Source organism: Asterias rubens, chromosome 4 (assembly GCF_902459465.1).
Source record: "Asterias rubens chromosome 4, eAstRub1.3, whole genome shotgun sequence".
In the NCBI taxonomy this organism is placed as follows: Eukaryota; Metazoa; Echinodermata; class Asteroidea; order Forcipulatida; family Asteriidae; genus Asterias; species Asterias rubens.
In genome coordinates this window covers 14,828,053-14,848,761 of record NC_047065.1, presented here as the reverse complement: position 1 = coordinate 14,848,761, position 20,709 = coordinate 14,828,053, and the positions used below count along the sequence as shown (strand labels likewise).

Here is a 20,709-nt window from a genome sequence, read left to right as displayed (position 1 = left end):
GAATGTATTGTAAGAGTTTAGCACAGCTCAAGTTCATCAAATTCAAATTCACTTTTCCCCCCTAAGATGCACTATGGCTTATTCCATACAAATTTTCAGTGGTACACTGCAATATAAAATGTTGTCAATTCATTTCCAATACATTCATAATTTCGACAACTATTTCAATCAATTTTGTTACCTCATTAATTTGGACGATGCCGATAAGAGTGACTGGATCGGAGACGATCGCAAAATGGTTGTTACTGTTACCGGCCGTGATCTCAAACTGGACGACGTCGTTGAAATCCACGTCAGCGTCCGTGGCGGGCAACTCGATCACCGTGGCACCACGCGGCAGCGTCTCCAGGGCGGCGGCAGTGAATGGCCCACCCACAAACGAGGGTGCGTTGTCATTCTCATCGCTGATGGTGATTATCGCTGTAGTGGTTGCTGCAAAAAAAAAAAATGAAAACAAATCATTAGGACCTTGTTTCATAAAGCAGAAAATACTGCTTGACATATACTGCTCGGCAAAGCAGGAAAGCCTGTGAGGGCAAAGTGGGAAACTTGCAGGTAGTAGGAAGCCTGCTTACATAATAGTATTAACAATGAACAGTTTTTATATAGCACATTTAAGTCTCAAAGCACTTTTTGAGAAGTGAAAGAATAAACCATAACTATTGCATACAAAAATTATATACATTTATCTTTGGGTTTGAAAACCGTACTCTGCAAATCGGGGTGTTCCATATGGTTTATCTTCATTTTCTTATGAATTTGATCTAAGTTTTAAAACAATAAAACAAAAATATTATTGGGGGGGGGGGCGTAGGGGTTTAAAAAGACAGATTTCCGTTTGAATAACAGAGAAATCACATCCCCGAAAACGATCATGGCCCAACTCTTTTTTTTTAGGGGTTTAAAAAAAGCAGATTTTTTATAGAAAAAAAAAAGAAATCACATCCCTGAAAACAACCGTGGCCAAACTTTCCAAAAACACACCTGTGTCGCCGGCGCCATTGCCATCCTGAGCCTGAATCACCAGCTGGTAAAAGTCCTGCGTCTCTCGGTCAAGCATGGCACCCGGCCTCACTTTTACCTCCCCTGTGTTACCGTCAATGTCGAACAGTTCAGCCCCGTCATTGTCAGTATCCGTCCCGCTGACGGTGGAGTAGCCGATCTTGCCGTTGGGAGTGGTTGGGTCATCAAGATCGACGGCAGTCACCGTCATCACTGGCGTTCCTGTAATAACGAATTGTCAATTTATAAAGTTTAGGTTCCTTGTTTGATTGGCTGCATTGATTGCATTGTGCTATGTAAAAGGAGTAGGTCCCATAATTCACACGTAGTCTCACATACCTTGCAGGTACATACTGAATGTTGAAGCTCCTTGAGCATCACTGAGTGTTGGATATGGGCGCTATATAAGAAGCCACTATTTATAAACTCACCTCCGACTGAATTCTCTGGTACTGATCCCCGGTACTCTAAATCGGGGAATGTCGGAGAGTTATCATTGATGTCATCAACAACAACGATAACATCGGCATAGCCGGTGAGTCCCCCTCCGTTGGCGTCTGTTGCCTTAGCGACAAACCTCCACTCACTCTCCTCTTCCCGGTCCAGCTTGGCGTTCAGCATGATTTGCCCCGTCGAAGTGCCAATGGTGAATTTGTCACCAGCCCCGGATCCTTCCAAGGAGTATTTGATTTGTGTTTGGTCGGCGCCCGCGTCGCCATCATTCGCTGAAACCTGTACAAATTATTAACTAGGTATTAATGTCATCCAGGAAAACTGCGCACCGAGAGCAGAACTAACAAAACATAATGGGAGACTTTCAGACAGTCCTTTTTAACAATTCTCGCCAGTAGTGTGCATGGTCAGACCTTTGCGCTCACAATACTGAGCATGTGCGCACACACTCAGAGCGGCAAAAAGAACCGTTATGTTTGCCGTTGCCAGCATCTCAAAAGTATCCCATTGGAAGAGAGCACTTGACAACGAGTAATGGGGAGAGGTTGATAGCATAAAACATTGTGAAAAACGGCTCCCTCTGAAGTGACGTAGTTTTCGAGAAAGAAGTAATTTTCCACAAATGTGATTTCGAGACCTCAAGTTTAGAATTTGAGGTCTCGAAATCAAGCATCTAAAAGCACACAACTTCGTGTGACAAGAGTGTTTTTTCTTTCATTATTATCTCGCAACTTCGACGACCGCTTGAGCTTAAAATTTCACAGGTTTGTTATTTTATGCATATGTTGAGATATGCCAAGTGAGAAGACTGGTCTTTGACAATTACCAATAGTGTCCACTGTCTTTAAAGCCAAACCCTATCTTTGCTCTTGAGGACCATTTGATTGTTTTGATTCTGGAGATGTATAGACCGATCCATGCGCGCAAGTGCTGGGCGCCGCCATGCACTGCGCGCCATTGCTGGGGTGTCTTTGTGCCAAGTTTTGTGCACAAAACATGAGAAAATCGTTTTCCTTTTCACTTTTTATGGGAATTGAATGTCTTCCTTCCAAATCTATGAAATTTCATTGATATTGCTGCTTGATATAACAACGTACTACATTCTTGATAAGTTTTTTAAATAAAGCAGAAAGTAAAATACTGAAATTCTGACAAATTACCTTGCCAATGTAATGCATTTTAGCGACATTTATGCAGTTTCTGCGTCTTTGACCCCTAACTCGACTAAGACAAGCACCTTTTTCAAGATGATTCGGCTTATATTTTTTTGCAAATATTTGTGGTCAGTGATCTACATTGGTATATCATGGTGTCCTGTTAAGGAAATTGTGTTATTCGTTGAGGAAAACATTTAATTTCCATAAAGAGTAAAAAGAAACATGATTTCCTCATGTCTTTGTGCACAAAACTGGGCACATGTACACCCCAGAAATGGTGCGCGTCGAATCAGTCTATACAATAAAACTAACATGTTAAAAATTCATTTTAAAAATTAGACTTCAGTCGGCTTCTCAACCAGGTACTATTTTATTGCCATCAAAGCCATTGGACACTTTCAGTAAACAGTATTGTCCAAGGCCCACACTTCGTGTATCACAACTTATATATAAAATAACAAACCTGAGAAAATTTAGGCTCAATCGGTCATCGGAGTCGGGTGAAAATAACGGGAAAACCCACCCTTGTTTCCGCACGTTTCGCCGTGTCATGACATGTGTTTAAAATAAATCCGTAATTCTCGCTATCGAGAATTTATATTGTTTTAATGTTTTCTCAAACAAAGTCAAGCATTTCGTGGAACAATATTTCTAGATAAGTCTTTCATCATTACCTTCTGTAAACCCTGTAAATTATTTGTAAATCTGTGAACTTTTTTTTATTTTTCTGTACTGAAAGTGTATAATGGCTTTTTTAGGAGTGATTACATAACAAATACCTTTGCTACAGTCTGTCACTATTTAAAAATCCAAAATTAGGGTTGGTGGGTCAAATGGGGTCAAACCAAATTCAAAAGAACCGAAACGTTGAAATTACTCTGAATGAAACCTTACCTGCAGTATTTCTCTTGGGAAACTATCGTCTTCCTCAAGGACATTAACAGTGTAGACGTCTTGTTCAAAGATGGGCTTCTCGTCGTTGATATTGCCCACTATGATTCGTATGGTCGTTGTGGCTACATTCAGCCCATCGTTGGCCGTGTACTGGAGCCAGTACTCTGTCGTGAGCTCGTAGTCCAATGGGGAGGCAATGCTAATCTGTCCCGTGGTGGGGTTGACGTCAAAAGCACCCCCAGTGTTGTTGGCGGTGATCAGGTATCGAGGTACGCTGTCTGGTTTTTTTTAAAACAAAAACGCAAGTACATTTTAATCTTTGGAGGTAGTATGCTAACATTCACACCAACTCATGGTCGTACGGTCCGCGACTGCACTTACTGCTTAAATTACGGGTAAAATTGATTTCGACTGCTCGCAAACTTTTCCAACATGGTATACATAAACTCTGAAAGTTTTACTGAAGCCACAGAACCAAAACATATGCTGTGTGTATATGGGTTAGCACACTCTACAACAAGAAAATGCCCCAAATCCAACTTGCGGCTAACATCTAAGAACATGAGGTGTGTTGGATGTCAATGTGTTCAATTTCTATGGGGCTTTGAAATTACGGGTGAACAAAAACTACTCAAAAAGAGATATTTACATGGTGTTACTTCCAGTTATTTCACCATGCAAAGTTTCAAATCCTACTGATTTGTTATAGTTTTTATGGGAGCTTGCCTCAATTTTGTTGTAAAGAAAGACCTAGAGTACAGGTGTCCTACACAAACATCACTGTATAAAGGGGGAGTTTAAATTTAAAGGCAAAGTATACTTTTGGGTTTTTTGAACTGTTCAACCAGAATTCGAAACCCACACTGCTGACAACACCAGAGCTTAGGTCCAGTAAGCCTGGACATCTGACATCACACTTCGAGGCTCATGAATAAAGCCAGAGAGTGGCCACTAGCCAAGGTCAATCCCCGTCCATATGCACCTTTGACCTAGATTCATATGCAGACAACCAAAAATGCAGCTGCCAAACATCACCTCGGACCAATCAAGACACAGTAACAGTAAGCTTATGTCACTGCAGGAATATCCAATGAAATCATTGTATCCAATGAAATCACTGGTATGAAATTTTTGTATCCAATGAAATCACTGGTATGAAATTATTGTACCCAATGAAATCACTGGTATGAAATCATTGTACCCAATGAAATCACTGGTATGAAATCATTGTATCCAATGAAATCACTGGTATGAAATCATTGTATCCAATGAAATCACTGGTATGAAATCATTGTATCCAATGAAATCACTGGTATGAAATCATTGTACCAAATGAAATCACTGGTATGAAATCATTGTACCCTATGAAATCACTGGTATGAAATAATTGTATCCAATGAAATCACTGGTATGAAATCATTGTATCCAATGAAATCACTGGTATGAAATCATTGTACCCAATGAAATCACTGGTATGAAATCATTGTTTCGGATAAAGACAGAAGACCAGTCCAGGGTCCGGTGAACTTGACCACTCTGCCACGACACGCCAGAAATTGACAACGCATTCAGCTGTGTCTGGATAAGAGGCCATTGGGGATGTTTAAAGAGTTGATTCGGATAGACTGGGCAGGCCTCAAATTTCCCGATTTTTAGGGCAAGGCCACTTTGGCCTTGAATTTGTCAAATTTTGAAAGGGCACCAAGGCCATGGGGTAGGGCACCAAGGCCAACTTAAAATTTCAAAAAGGGCATCAAGGCCATAAAAAATAAAGATCATGAAACAATTTCTGTTCAGGTCCATGAAGGCTATTTTAATGAACCATTTCATTACTTTTGCTTTCCTTTAACAAAAAAACATCAAGTATTTTTAAATGTATTTAATTTTATTGATTAATGGGAAGTAAAAGTATGCATCCATTTTTTGTTGCGATGGCCAGACGTAAACAATGAACTGTCACTTAACTGTGTGCAGCGGAGATTTTGTTGCGACGGCCGGACGTAAACAATAAGCTGTCACTTGACTGTGTGCAGAGCGGAGATTTATTCAACGGACATACATGTACATGTACCTTTCATGTACATGTACATGATGCGTGGTTTACGTAACATGGCCCACGTGCACAAACATGTACGACTACCAGTGAACAAGCACAATACCAGTGGAATAGGCGGACGCCCAACCTCGAATGGAACCGAAATTGTGATTAGCTGGTACCCATCATGGACAACCTTGCGTGGGTACGCGTGTTGCAAGATGAGTACCAGTGCGATTGTTCTCAAATGGTCGTTGCAAGTACATCCGGCCCGTGTATAAACTTCGAGTACACAATGTCTATCGTTCGTTCTGCATCGTGCACACACACATGCACTGCATGGATATGCTGCCGTCCGTTTAAATTCCGTGTGATGAGCATTCAACCGACCGCGCTCTGTGTGCGTGTATTAATATAGAATGTACATGTAAGTGTTTGATTTTATGTGCACGCAGACGGATGGTGGTGTATCAAAACATAAATTTTGATCTCAAAAAGGGCACGGCGGCCATCGGAGAAAAAGGGCACGGCCTTTTTGGCCGCGAAAATGTCCGATTTTCTCGGGGCACCACGGCCAGTAAGCAGGGCACCGGCGGCCATGGCCGTCGTGGCCGCCGGGAAATTTGAGGCCTGACTGGGTTCTGTACCTGAGTCCACGTCTGTTGCCGTCACAATGATGACCTCTGACCCGACGGGTAAGTTCTCAGGAACCGACTTCTCGTACATGTTCTCAGCAAATATAGGGCTGTTATCATTAATGTCGATCACATTAATCGTGACCGATGCCTGATCTGTGAATGGAAAAAAGATATAGATGTCCATCCTTATTTTGTTTTATTCAAAGCAAGAGGGAAGATTAATGCTGCAGACAGTGATTTTAAGTGCCTTTAAAAAGGCACTGTACACTAGTGGTAGTGGTAATTACTCAAAAAAGTTGTTAGCACGAAAACTTACTCGGAAACAAGCAATGGAAAGCTGTTACAAAACATTTTGAGAAACGGCTACCTATGAAGTAACATAGTTTTTGAGAAAGAGGTAACTTCACACTCAAATGTTTGAATTGAACTCAAGACCTCAGCTGAGGTCTCGAAGAGGTCTCGAATTCAAGCATCTGAAAGCGCACAACTTGTGTGACAATGGTGTTTTTTCTTCCAATAAACTTCAACGACCAATTCAGTTCATTAATTAATTTTGGTTTTTACCCATACACCGATGTGTGTTAGCACTGTATACTCAGTACTTTCCCGAGTCCTGTGAAAAAATATCACAGGCATGTTACTCGGGTGGGATTCAAACCCACGACCCTTGCAATTCTAGAGCAGTGTCTTACCAACTAGACTACCGAGGTTGCCCGGTAGCTAGAGGAAGTTCGAATCCTATGTGTTGGCAGCGGGTACCGCAACGATATAATAGATGTTAAATTTGCATCGGGGATAAAGAATATTAATTAATTTTGGTTTTTACCCATTGGTTTTTGAACAATTCAGTTCAAATTTTATGCATAGGCTAAGATAAACCAAGTGAGCAGACTGGTCTTTGACAATTACCAAAGGTTTTCCAGTGCCTTTAAAGCAGACAAGTAGCAAAAGGTCACACAGACAAAAAAGACAAAAACAAAAAAGTCTGTCTTTTCTTAGCGTACGGTTTGTACGTTTGTGAAAATATTGTTAACTGCCCCTTAATAGATTTGTTTTGCTATGTCCCAATTTGTACACAAAACAAATTCAGGACAATCTCACTCTGTCAAAATATTTGAATCCCTTTTGCTTAATTGTCATGTTTCAAGGAGTAGACACCCCCACACGCATTTTATCTGTACACGGATGTGGTTTTGTTTTTTAGCAATATAAATGAAAACTATGGTACAGGGGATGCAATTGAAATTTTTGAAGCCATGAAAATTTAGTCACGGTCATCTTGGTCTGATACATAGGCTTTTGAATGTTGTGGGTCTAACATTTTACACGGGTTCGTCATTCCACATCATACCATACCTCAATTGGGACTCTTTAACTTTGCTAAAATAAATTGTTGTTTTTTCCCCCTGTGATGGCAGTTCAAGTTTCGGGAAATTCCTAATGTTAAACAGAGACGAATGACAACAGAACAACATTATATCAGGGAAAAAAAACCCACAGGTTTGACTAAAGTTTTAAGCTTGTTACCTGAGTTTGGCTCCCCACCAAGCGCGGGAATGTCAGATGGGGCGCCATCCTTGGCCAACACTTGAAAGACGTAAGACGCCTTCGTCTCACGGTCGAATTCAATCAAGCTCGTTATGACTCCAGTTGTTGGGTCGATTTTAAAGTCATTGGAATTTTCACCTTGGATAATTGAATACGTCACCTGAAAGAGGAAGAAAGCTCAAGTCATTAATCATCTCTTAAAGATGGTGGTTGGGTTGGCGTAGTTCTGTTCCAAGAACTAGAAGGAAGGCTAGCAGGCCTGTATGCTTCGTTTTGGAAGGGGTAAGGGCACCAAGGCATTTTCTCCTTGGTAAAGGGCACCCTGAGTATTTCAAGGGCACGGAGGCAATGACTAGGGGGCACGGAGGCAATTGCCTTTGTTGCCTCCGTGAACTATCAGGCCTGGGCTAGGGATAGCTCATTCGCCATGGCTGCCCCGCGTCTGTGGAATGAGCTTCTTGCTGGTCTGAGAGAAGCGATTTCGATGCCTGTTTTCAAAAGTCTCCTGAATACATTCCTGTTCCACAACCAATCCTAATTTGATTGTTTCTTTGTCCTCGTCTCCTGTAAAGTGCTCAATTCTTGGTATAGCGCTATATAAATGCTCTGTATTATTTTTATTATTATTATTAGTGGTATCTTCCCTCATCTTCTACCTCTAGGACCCCCGTTCAAATCCATGAATAGGGTTTCAGTTCCTACCCAACTGCGTTGGTTACCCTGGAATAATTCTCTGGGGCTTTTCTCCCACACCTAAAACTAAAAATTCCATCTGTGTCTTCAAAACCAATCAAAACACAGCTATATGGAAAGCTTCACTGCACGTTTATCCAACGAAATCATTGTGTCCAATAAAACACTGGTTCTATAAAACCACTACCTGTCTTTATCTTTGCAGATAAAGATGGGACTAGTCTCTATAAAAGGTACCCACCCTTTTGAAGGCGGCTGTGGTGTCGGCATCGAATGCCTCGACGGTGATGATCGTAGGGTTGGCCGTCTCCTCTGGGACTGCAGCAACGTACGTCCCAAGGGTGAACTTTGGGCTCTCATCGTTCACATCAATCAGGGTGACCTCAAGGGTGGTGAAGGCAGACAGTCGGGTCTCCACACTGTATGCCTGCATCTCCAGATGGTAGCTGTTCACATCCAGATATCATAGGTGTTATTTAAATGAATCAGGGATGAGAGTAATTTCTGGAACTGGGATTCAGGGCCCAATTTCATAGAGCTGCTAAGCATAAAAATCGGCTTAGGATGAAATTTCTTCCTTGATAAAAAAAAACAGGATTACCAACCAAATTTCCATTTGTTGTTTAATTGTTTGTTGATGGTATTCAGCTGTTGTTTGCTTATCCTAAAATCACGTGAAAATTTGGTTGGTAATCCTGTTTTTATCAAGGCAAAAGTTTTATGCTAAGCAAATTTTTGTGCTTTATGAAATTGGCCCCTGATCTTAGGAAGTATGTAGAAATAATGGCATTTCCACCTGTTGGTGCCCCCTGGAAGTTTAAATTCCTTCTACCTTTTGGGAACAGTATCCTCAATGGTAGAGAAGTATATCAAACAGACTGACTTATCTTATTTTGAGAGAAATATACAGCATTTTCTGTTTACCAGGCAAACTATAACCAGTCTGAATTCAGATAAAAGTCTAAACATTTCTCAACCATGAATGCCTCATGTGAAAGTAATTCCGATAAAAAAAAATTGGAAATGAAAATCAGCTGACTAAACTTTGCTGAGATCGCACAAGGTGGCCATTCAGCAATAGGGGCAGTAAGGACGATTGCATGGGTTGGGTGTTGGGGAGGTGGTGGGGGGGGGGGGGGGGGTATTGGGTTAAAAAAAAAACTCTAATCCAAACTTTTTTTTTTTTATACCTCTTGGTTGTCTCATAATCCAGCTGCGATCTGACAATCACGTTTCCTCCGTCGGTTCCAGGGCTCCTAAGGATACTGAACTGATCGTTGGAATTTGTCTCTGGTATCTGGCCGATCACGATATCGTACGTGATGGAGTTGCCCGAGGTGGCAGGCCGAGCTAGGACAGCTTGCACGATGTCATTGACGGGAGAGTCCTCACGGATTGATAGCGGTCCATAACTTTGATCCCACGTCGGCGGGTTAACGTCGGTGCCGATGGTCACTTGGACATTACTCTGACTGTTCTTTTGTCCATCTGAAGCGATTACGCTAAAAGTAACGGTCGTCCCGGAAAGCTAGGAGTTACAAAGAAGGAGAACAACATCAAAAGGGGGAAGAATCTCATCTCTGTAAAGTCATCTCAATGTTGATTTTAAGCCCTCTCAAAAAAGGCTGAATGTAGTTCAGGAGATTTATAATAATTTGTATGCATATAAACTAGAATCAATTTATTTCAATGCCCAATGATGGCGTCATCTACAAGTTAAACTATTTTGTGAAGTTTGTAGGATATGACCTTGGGAAGTGTGTCTTTTTAGTAGACAATCATACCCAACTGTAAAAGAAAAAAGAACTTAGCATTGACTTACCGGCCCGACTTCTACAACTGGAAATATGCCACCTTGCTGATTAATACCAAATTGGTCGGTGTCTAAACTGTACTCTATTGCGGAATTCTCATCTGCATCCTCCGCCGTTACAGTAAAAAATACATCAAGAATTTGTGCAGTATCACTCAGAAACACTGAAATGAGAATGATACAAGATTGGACGCTTGAATTAAGCACTTAACGCTGGAAAATGTGTGCCTTGGATCGGTCGAGTTGGGGTTTGAAAAGCCTTTGTAACCGTTTGTTGTAAAATGCATATGATTAGAAAGATATTTTAAAGTGGAACATAGTGATCCACACAAGTATCACTCAAAATTGCATGGTTTTCCTTTTTAAGTCGACTAACACGGTCAGCCATTAATTTTTTAGTTAGGCTGCCGATCTAAATAGGGCTGGATCTGGCTCAGTTGGTAGAGCGCCGGTACATTAATCCAGAGGTCCTTGGTTCAAGTTTCACTTAAGTAAAAAACAAAAATTTCAAAACTAAAAATTGATCGTATAAAAAAAACAAAAAACAAAAAAACAATAACCACAAATAAAGTCTGACAGGTTCATGGTTCTTTGGACTCACCGACATACGTCTCCAGCGGAAATTCCGGTCGCTTGTCATTGACATCCAAAATGGTGACTGTGAACGTACAGAACCCGGTATTACTGAAGGTGTTGCTGGGTTTATCCGTAGCCGACACCGTGATCTCGTAAGACGGGTTGGTTTCTCTGTCCAATGGATCCTGGGTATGGATATCGCCGGTATCTTGGTCGATGGAGAACGGGAGATTGGAACCGATGATGCGGTAGAGGATCTCTGCGTTTTCACCTTTGTCCGCATCCGTTGCTGTAACCTATAGATAGAAAGCGGTTCGTGATTTCATCTCTTTTTTTTAAGTTGAAATGAAATTTGGCATAGTCTATAGAAAAAATAGCATTTGCAGATATTGTTGTGGGAAGGAGAGGGGATAAATGTAAAAAAAAAACTAACCTTGATGACGAAAGTTTGATCGCTGGCATCCTCAGATACCTCTGGGGCATACGTGCCACAGTCTGGGAACTCTGGAGAGTTGTCGTTGATGTCATTCACTTGGACTTCTACAACTGCGTAGGAGGTGTGCGTGTTTCCATTGTCTGTCGCTGTGACATTGAAAATGTACCTGGCGTCTGGTAGGTTGCCGGTACCTAGACGAGATATGACGCCTGAAAAAGGGGTATGGGAAGGGAGGGGGTAAATTAATTAATTTGTTCACTATTGAATGAATGGAACTCGACAACAGTAATGGTGAGAACACAGTCCACTATCAGGGCCCACTTTCATAGGGCTGCTTTAAAGCACAAAAAGTGGCTAAGCACAACAAAATTATTCTTATCAGATTTAGGTTACCAGCTAAAATGGCATGTCACATGTAAAATCTGTGACTGGTATCCTGTTTTTTTTTTGGTTTTTTTTGCTGAGCAGAAAATTATTCAGCAGCGTTTTCCACCTAAGCAGCTCTATGAAATTTGGACCGGGGCTCAGTTTCATAGAGATGCTTAAACAAAAAATATTGCTTGTATGTCCAGATTTCTGCTGTAGTAGGTGCAAACAATGCAGGATACCAGTTAGAGGTTTTACATGTGAAATGGTATTTTGACTGGTAAGCTTACACTAGTACGCATCATTTTGTTGTGCTGAGCTATGTTGTATGCCAATGCGGCTCTTATGAAAGTGGGCTCAGATCACAAATTTTGTTCACTGGTGTTGCAGTGCATGCCGGGTGCTTCCAAACCCCGGGAGAAAAGAAAATGACACAGGTAAAAACAAAATACCACAGTTAGGCCGAATCTGAATTGGCGGCTACAGCTACAAGTACTGCTGTTGCTAAGGGTATTGCTAATGATGCCCTATACCTCAATGCATGTTGACGCGGAAATCTAGCTGTAGCCATAGCCGTAGCCACCAATACAGACACAGCTCAAGATTATAACCTTAATGAAGCTACAATTATGTAAAACACTACAACTAATGTTAGTCATTCCCGATGAAAGATTTGCATACTATCTCAAGTAGTGTACATAAATTACAGCCACAAATCAGAATCACAGTACAAATGAAAAGCATACTAAGTACAACACAATACATCCCATGACTGGCCATACCCGAACTGGCGGCTTCACACTGTACAAATTCATTTGAGCACAATTTAGTCGACCCATGATTGACCACTGATTAGCAACATCAATATGCGCAGTACTGTATTCACACAACTGACTCGTTTGATGCATGTCAGATGTACACTTGAAAAAGATATGGTACACATGTACAAACAACTACAATGTCACATCCAATAACTCTTCTACTCAATCCTCAATCCTAAACTATCCTCCACACGTATGTCATGCCACACCAAAACGGTTGGACTTTAGATACGATTGGTACAGTATGCCTAGCCCAGTGGTAACCTTTGACATTCAGGCAGACAATCAACAAATCCTATGCAATCAGACAACTTCCAGGAGAGAATTCTGAAAGATTTGTGAGGTGTTAGAATTCCTAAACATCAAGAAAAATAAACTGAAATGAAAACAGATCTACCACATTATTGACCCCTTGCTCGATGCACAGCATACTTGCAAGCACCTATCATTTTCCGCCACTTTTGGGAGTCAAAATGGTCACAAAACCGCCCCCAGAATGGTGGACATGGCGGATGTGCACTTTGTGGAGTTGCCTTCAGCATCTGCAAGGAGTCAATGAGTGCGTTTTAGCGACCCCTACCAGAAACTTTGATCATCGGTTGAGCGTTTTTGCGGGTTTGGTTGAACCGCGGTGATGATGCTGTTTAGACCATCCGGTAACCGACTTTTTTATTTGGTTGGGCTTGGTTTGGGGTTGCTAAAATGCACTCAATGCTACAAGTTGGTCCATTCTACATGTACATCAAAAATATTACACCATGATACGCTATCCAGTACTAAATGCAAAAGAGGATCACATTTCCACACACACATGTGTTTCTGATTCTAAAAAGAGAAGGAAACAAATTAACATATATGATGATAAGAAAAGTTGAAGGAGCATGAATTATTTCTTTTATCAAGTATCAGAAATATTACCACATCTATAAAACAAAAAATGAAAATGAAACCAAGAGGCACTGTTTATACTTCCACTAACTGGAGGTCAAATGCAGGTGAGTCATGCATACAAGTACGCACAGAGGAGGGATGGGGATTCAGAGTATGCTATACATTGTACCTGTCAAACCTGTGGAGGCACAGTTTTCTGAGCAAGAAGGTGATGGGGAAAGACCTGCAGGCAGTGCATCATAATAATCAAACCCAAATTATTATTTATTGGGGGTTTTGTGTGTGTGGGGGGGGGGGGGGAGTACATTATATCCAGGGCTCAAATTTTGGGAGGAAATCCACAAGACCGCAGGGCTTGTAGCTTAAAATGATTACGAGACCAGAGCAAATGCTAATTCAGGGCGCGCAGTGCTCATTCGGTGAGCCCCTGACAAGAGCTGATCGATCGATCACCCACCCTTGCGTGGTGATGTCATGCACCTCAGGCCAGCCCAATAACCCATTCCACAAGCACTTGGGGCTGACCCGAATGAGCCCCTGGAATGACGTCAAAGCTTTTCGGGGCAGACCGGGGTCGACCCGGGGCAGCTTGACGTCAAAACTTTTCGAGGCATACCAGCTTATCAAATGTACCCAGATCCACTTGCCTCGGGTAAACTTCGAGCCCGGGGCCCAACTTCAGAGAGCTGCTTAAGCAGACAATAATGCTAAACAGTTTTTTGCTTTGCAGAAATGAGCAGGACACCAGTCACGAATGGTCTGTGTTACATTGTTTTTTGTCTGGTCACCTCAGCAGAAATGATCAGGGCCCAATTTCGTGGCTCTGCTTACCGTAAGCACAGAATCGGCGCTTACGGAAGCAAGGAATTCTGTGCTTACGGCAAGCGTATTTCATGGGTTAGCGGCGAATTTTGGCTTTTGCGCGTGTGTACACCACGTTACTAGGCATTCTACGCTTACAAGGCTAGCGCAGAAATTTGGCGCTTGCACGTAAGTGGGGAATCGTGATCTTAAGCGCAGATTTCAGCGGTAAGCAGAGCCATGAAATTGGGCCCAGGACATGTTAAATTGTATTTTGGCTAGTAACCTTATTGTGGTAAGCAGTTTTGTTGTGATTAGCTACTGTTTAGCTAGTAGTTTTACGAAGTTGTACAGGATACACAGGCCTGATGAGTTGTTCTTGTATTAAAAGACAATGTAGTTTTTCGTCAGTATCGTGCATGCCTTAGAAGAGAATAGAATTTTGCCTAAGAACATTTTTGGGGGCAACAGGGCAATAACCAGGGGCATGGAGGCTATTGCCCCAATTGCCTTGGTGAAGTATCAAGCCTGTAGTCAATTGTTGTGAAGAGTGTGAGAAATGCGGAAGAGAGACAAACAGTTAACACACACTCCCTCAGTGCTCTATTTTAGGTCACTAATTCCAAAAGTGCAGTGGTCTGGAACCTTCCTAGAGTCACACAGAATCCCCCACCATATTGTAGCTTTGTTTACCAAAGTCTTTAAATAAAAGCATGCAAGGACAAATGTTTGGCTCGGCAAAATTAAGATCAATCAAAAACCACTATTTTGAAAAGATCATTTTGGAAAATTTGGCAAAAATATTTGGGGGGAAGTCAAGAGTAATTTGATATTCAATAGATCCTTTTGAATTATAACTTAGTTATTTTGCATCAGGGTTAAAGAACACAATGATACAAAGTTGCCCAACACTTGTCAGAGAGTGCTTACAAAAACCTTATCATACTGTAAGATTAACCTCATTTTCAAGGAATAATGAATGTACTGATTGACAAAGAGTTCAGGAAAGAACCGAGGAATTTGTGATTGATGACGCTCACAAGACTAACCGTTTTAGTAATTATCTAAGGTTATAGAGCACCGAAGGTGCAAGATGCGAAACAGAAGCTTTATCCACTGTAAAACGTGAAATACACATGGGCGACATTTCAGCAAGTGATTGTTTCGTTTCCCATTAATAGGAATGGTACATGTAATTGTCTGCACTGATCTGCACTGATCTATTGTTGTATCAAAAGAGTTACTTGCCGAAATGGTGTCCAGTGGGATTTCACATTTCAGCCAGGGTTCCGCATCAATTAATGGTAATAATAGCGATCAGTGAGAGTAACCTACCTGTTGATGAGTCGATCTGGAACAAGTTGGTTCCCGCAATGGCGAAAGTGATGATGTCGGATGGATCAGCGTCACTGGCGTACACCGTACCGATCTTATACCCACTGTCCGCGTCTTCATCCACATAGTAAAGGTAGCCCTCGGTGTTCAAGAAGACCGGCGGTTCATCGTTGACGTCTTTCATGAAAACTCGTACCGTGGCCGTGTCCTCGCCCCCGGCTTCATCCACCACCTGCACCTCGAAGCTGTAGTATGAATCTCCGCGGTCATAGTCGAGTCTGGTGTTTGGGAAGAGCTGTCCTGTCTCGGTGATGCGGAAGTTGTCGCCGTCTGCGCCGATGAGGGTGTAGGTTAAGATGCTGTTCGTACCAGAGTCGCAATCCGTCGCAGCAACTGGCATTTACACAAAAGATAAAAGCAAAAAGTGTTACATGTATGTTGATTCGTTTTACAGTTCAATATTTGAATATTTTAATTGTCCTTTGGATGGGCTGAAAAGCTGTTGGTCCCATGTGCAGGCATGTGAGTAACTATTCATGAAAAAAAGAGGAAAAGAGAAAACCGGACAAGAAAAAAGTGGATAAAGATAATATTCCTGTACTTTATACACAGAAAGTGAAGAAAAAAAGAGAGGAAAATCAAAACCAAAAAAGAGGAAGTCAGCTGAAAAGAGGAAGTCTCACATGCCTGCATATGTTGTGTAACGTATGTAAAAGAACCCAGTGCACTTATTAAAAAGAGAAGCAGTTCGCTCCGGTGTTCCTGGTTTGATTGGAAGCATATTGCGCCACAGCATCTTGTACATGTAATCCATTCCATTGTGCTATGTAAAAGGAGTAAGTCTCATAATTCAAACGTGGTCCCACATACCTTGCAGGAAAATACTGTATGTAACAGCGTCTTGAGCGTCACTGAGAGACGGATATGCTCCCTATATATAAGAAGCCACTATTCTTATTATCACTATTAAGAGTAAATTTAATCCCATTCTCTGCCCGTACTCCCTTCAAAGCTACGATCCAATCTCCCTTGTGGTGAACAAGTCATGCAGTGCCAACATGAAAGAGGGTTATTAGATTTAAAACAATTTTTTTTTCATGAAAATAAAATCCCCCACCCCTAAAAGAAAACAAAAGTGAGATTGCTCTTCAAAGGGACTGTGTCATCACAATCTTATTATTATCTTCCATTGTTTTGTAAAGGTATCCCAGCCTACACTAGCTTTGCTTTAATGGGCCATGCCTCCATACAGTTTTCAGTCTTGTAAAATCCCATTGCTTGTACAGGTAGCTGGTGAGAGAGATTTTTCCACTGCTCCCTACTGCCATATGGAATGGTCTTTATGTCCCCTTTAAAAATGCTGAGTCTGTTCTGTCCTTCAAAAAAAGTCTCAAGAAGCACCTGTTCTACACTACAGGAAGCTGGTCGTTGTCCCATTCTTTGGGTTTATTATTCTCCTTTAAGCGCATTGCATCCTTTGTTGCTATATTAATCCAGTTATTATTATCAACATCATTATTTATTTCATCAAAATTGGGGCGTCAAAAGAAAGAGAAATTAAAAAAAGACAAATTAAACAAATCTACCTGATCCGATAGCTGTATCCGTACTGATAGTTTCATCGACATCCCTAAAGCTGAATGTACTACGCTCAAACTTGGGATCACAGTCGTTGACATCAAGAACTTGTACATTAACCTGCCAAGAGAGGGATGAGGGAGACTTTCATCAAACCAAAGCAATGCATATGGGATTTAAGGTGTTGCATGGTAAGGTATCAATATGTTGCGGTAACACCATAATATGTGTATCTACTTGCCAGGTAGAATTTGTTCTTGAGAGAACTTCAACATAGAGAGATTTCAACATACCCTGACTTCGGCTGACATAGGGTTGTCTACACCACTTTCTGTAGCCCTAATATCAAGGAAATAAGAACTCATCTGCTCCCGATCGACCTTCCGTGTCAGGGTGATTATGCCAGAGGTTCCAATAGTGTGTGGGTAGTCAACATTGTTCTCCAGGATCTCGTACGTCACACCAACATTGCGGAAGGAAAACGCACTCACTGTTATCACACTGGAGAGAGACGGGAGATAGAGAGAGACGGGAGAGATAGAGGGGGAAGAGGGGGAGAAAAAATAAGTGTTTTTGGAATACAATGGTTTGACATTGAAGACAATATTGGAAAAACATGAACATGAACAGGAACTAGTGAAAACACTGGTTGACTAGTAAAATGGCAAACTAGTTGTACCTGCTGGCTACTAAATGAAAAGGTGAGGATGCCTTTAGATTAGATCATAAAGCCATACTAACAAAGATCATAATTTCTGAAACCAGGAAATCGGTCTTACTTCTGTTGGCCATTAACTTCTTCTGTGACGGTGGCTTCGTACACCTCCTGGGTGAATTGAGGCGGGTGGCTACCCCCGAAGATGGAGACTTGACCGTTGACCCTGTTGCTGGTGGCATCCTCAGCGTAGACACTCAGGATGTACTCCTCATCTTGGGTGTACGTTTCGCCCTGCGACAGCTTCGTTTTGATCCATCCGCTGCTCTCGTCCACTTCAAACAAGCCATTCCCGCCTGACATGTTGAAAAAATGACAACATTAACAAGACATCACCATTGGGAATTTGAATACAATAAAGCCTGTCTCTTACTTTCTGCAAATGCGATGCGAATTTTGACGGCACAAAACTGTTTTTGCAAAGAGTGCAGCAGTTGAGTCAACTAATGAGAATTATTGAGGCGAATTTGTGGCGTCAACATTTGTATAGGCTAGCATTTGCATTCGCAGGTATGAACCGGGCTTAATGCAATTAAATTGTTACGGAACCCACTGCTAAGGATTCAAACTGCCTCTTGTAGCCATCGGGCTAGCTCGGTGGTCTAGTGGTAAGACACCTGCTCTAGCAATCCAAAAGGCTGTAGGTTTGAATCCCACCTAAGTGATTTGCCTGTTGACTTTTTCACAGAACTAGGGAAAAGACTGAGTATACAGATTCATATAAAAATCATGTCCAAATGTTGACGCTCAGTCTATTAAATACAATTAAATTCTTGTTGAGCATTTTCAATTTAATTTTATTTTCCAATTCAAGTATGCGTTGATGCATACTTGCTCATTATTTAAAGAACAATGCTACAGTAATATCCGAATAAAAACAGTGATTCTGTACGTTTAGGTTTCCACATATAAAAAGTGTTTGTCTCATTTTGATTCTGGTTTTGTAAACAGTTTCTGGTCCAGTAAACATAAATAAACCCCTGCATTTCGGTGGACATCCCCCCCCCCAAATATCTGACAGGCTTTGACAAGTAGCTGAATAGATGTAGCTGTGCAGAAATAGATCCTTACCTGACTTAAGGAAGAATCCAACTGTGGCGCCTTCAGGGTCCGAGGCCATCAACTGATAGAGGGAGGCTCCGCTAGGGGCATCAACGGGTACGACATGGATGTATGGGTACACGATCAAATCCCACTTAGGCGACTCGTCCACGTCGTCTACGTTAACCACAACACGCTGGGTGTCTCTTTTAACTATAACAGACAAAGGAAAAATTGTTTTGCAAATAATTCTTGTTTTTAACTGTTTTTTTATTATTTTTATTGAAATGATTGTTGCCATTCTCACTAGAATAAAAGAGTATGACTGCTGGAATTGTTAGGTTCTTTTTTTTTAAACGTAAGTTTGATTTAAACGATAATTTTTGTCTTGGTAATTGTGTTTTCTCTGTGCGTGAAAGCACCTCGGATCCTGTTTGGGTTAAGGGAGCTACAATATACAGTAAAAGCCATTTATTACAGTTACAATTGTAAAACAGAACACAGCAACTTGTGGTCAGTTACGTTTACATAAAAGTCCAGAACACACGGCAGCATCGTTTAAATATTCATGACAGGAATTCATTTCTGTTTTATAGACCTACATGTTTTAACATGCTGAGCACATCTCACACTGCATGCATAAATTGTTGTATGTAATGTACAGTACTACAGTATACCCCTACAGTACATGTACATGACCTTCTGCTTGTCAAAAATATGTCCGTGCACTGTCCTAAAAACATGTATTTTCGGTTCAGGCTTGGCTAATAGAAAAGAAAGCCTGTTCCAATTATGTATAGTGGTTTTTTTAGAAAATATAAAGCCTTTTGGATGAAGAAATGTAATGCAAGTAATTGGTCAGGCAATGCCCTGGTGTCTGGCTGGCACCAAAGACACAGACAGCCTGACTGGACAAAAATATGCATAGCAGAAGGATCTTTATCCTAAAAAGAAGCAAATACACTGATTAATATTTTGTGTATGTGCCAAGCTCATACACATCATGAACTCAAAGCAAGGAGGCAAATGGAAGGAGGAAATTGCTCCCGATGCTCGTGGACAAAAATTTATGTATTGGTTTACATGTTTGCCCAAAAGAAATCATAAGTTTCTATAGTATAAGGCCAAATATAAAAAATCCCAGTTGGTCGTCCCCTCCCTCTATTTTTGAGGCCGCATACTTTTCTTTTTTGAAACTATTTTTATATTACTTTTTTTTCACAAAACATTGTTTCTTTGTATTTCTCATCACCAAATGTACTAATCTTCTAAGAACTTGTAACTAAATATAAAGTAAGTGGTGACTTTAAACTGAAAAATTGGTGATCAGTTTGAATTAAAATGCTCGACGGCCACCTTTGAAAGAAATAACAAATTTAAACTAAAAAGGCCCTCATCCTCCTTTTTTTGGAAAAATGCGGCCGATCAACTGGAATTCTTTTTTTTACTTGGCCTAAAATCAGTTTGAACAAGTTCATAAAATTGAACTGTGGAGCCAAAACATGAAACACCATCATGACTGCATTCAATCAAGGAGGTAGAGACTGACACACACACATCAACCACCACATTTTAAACCACCTCATTAAAAACGAAAATGTTCCCTGTATAGCACATTCATATTCCATGGTTAGTGACTCATGTGAATGGAATTTGTTTTTGCAAAATCAGACAGCCAATGTACACAACGCCCTCAACAATACAGAGATCAAGTATTTGATGTAATGCACAGTTGCTAGGAGGCCTCACTGCATGGGGTCCAATGGTGGAGGCGACATTAAAGGGGAACGCTAATCTGTGGTTTTACAGAGCAGTGACCGCCATCTTGGTCATGTTCCCAATGTGCCTTAGGTCAGACATGGTCAGACTCATGAGTTTGTGGTAAATTTTTTAACAAATTCATTTTAACCTACACC

The 20,709-nt window shown here is 41.2% G+C and overlaps 1 protein-coding gene across 4 annotated transcripts in view; it reads right to left on the bottom strand.

The window, feature by feature from the left end:
- The window catches only part of LOC117289196 (neural-cadherin-like), a 51,496-nt gene that overhangs the window by 19,808 nt on the left and 10,979 nt on the right, over nt 1–20,709 (bottom strand). For 2 of the 4 annotated variants that reach the window (XM_033770201.1, XM_033770202.1), the window contains exons 3-19: nt 18,824–19,006; nt 17,817–18,048; nt 17,331–17,538; nt 17,046–17,157; nt 15,460–15,852; nt 13,493–13,546; nt 11,243–11,454; nt 10,835–11,105; nt 10,243–10,397; nt 9,611–9,948; nt 8,662–8,866; nt 7,707–7,887; nt 6,189–6,332; nt 3,507–3,784; nt 1,434–1,734; nt 985–1,224; nt 182–432 (exon numbers count right to left, since the gene is read on the bottom strand). In XM_033770201.1, coding sequence (XP_033626092.1) covers nt 182–432; nt 985–1,224; nt 1,434–1,734; nt 3,507–3,784; nt 6,189–6,332; nt 7,707–7,887; nt 8,662–8,866; nt 9,611–9,948; nt 10,243–10,397; nt 10,835–11,105; nt 11,243–11,454; nt 13,493–13,546; nt 15,460–15,852; nt 17,046–17,157; nt 17,331–17,538; nt 17,817–18,048; nt 18,824–19,006 — 3,758 coding nt within the window. The remainder of the gene's footprint in view (nt 1–181; nt 433–984; nt 1,225–1,433; nt 1,735–3,506; nt 3,785–6,188; nt 6,333–7,706; nt 7,888–8,661; nt 8,867–9,610; nt 9,949–10,242; nt 10,398–10,834; nt 11,106–11,242; nt 11,455–13,492; nt 13,547–15,459; nt 15,853–17,045; nt 17,158–17,330; nt 17,539–17,816; nt 18,049–18,823; nt 19,007–20,709) is intronic. The other 2 variants (XM_033770203.1, XM_033770204.1) reach the window with 1 other exon arrangement.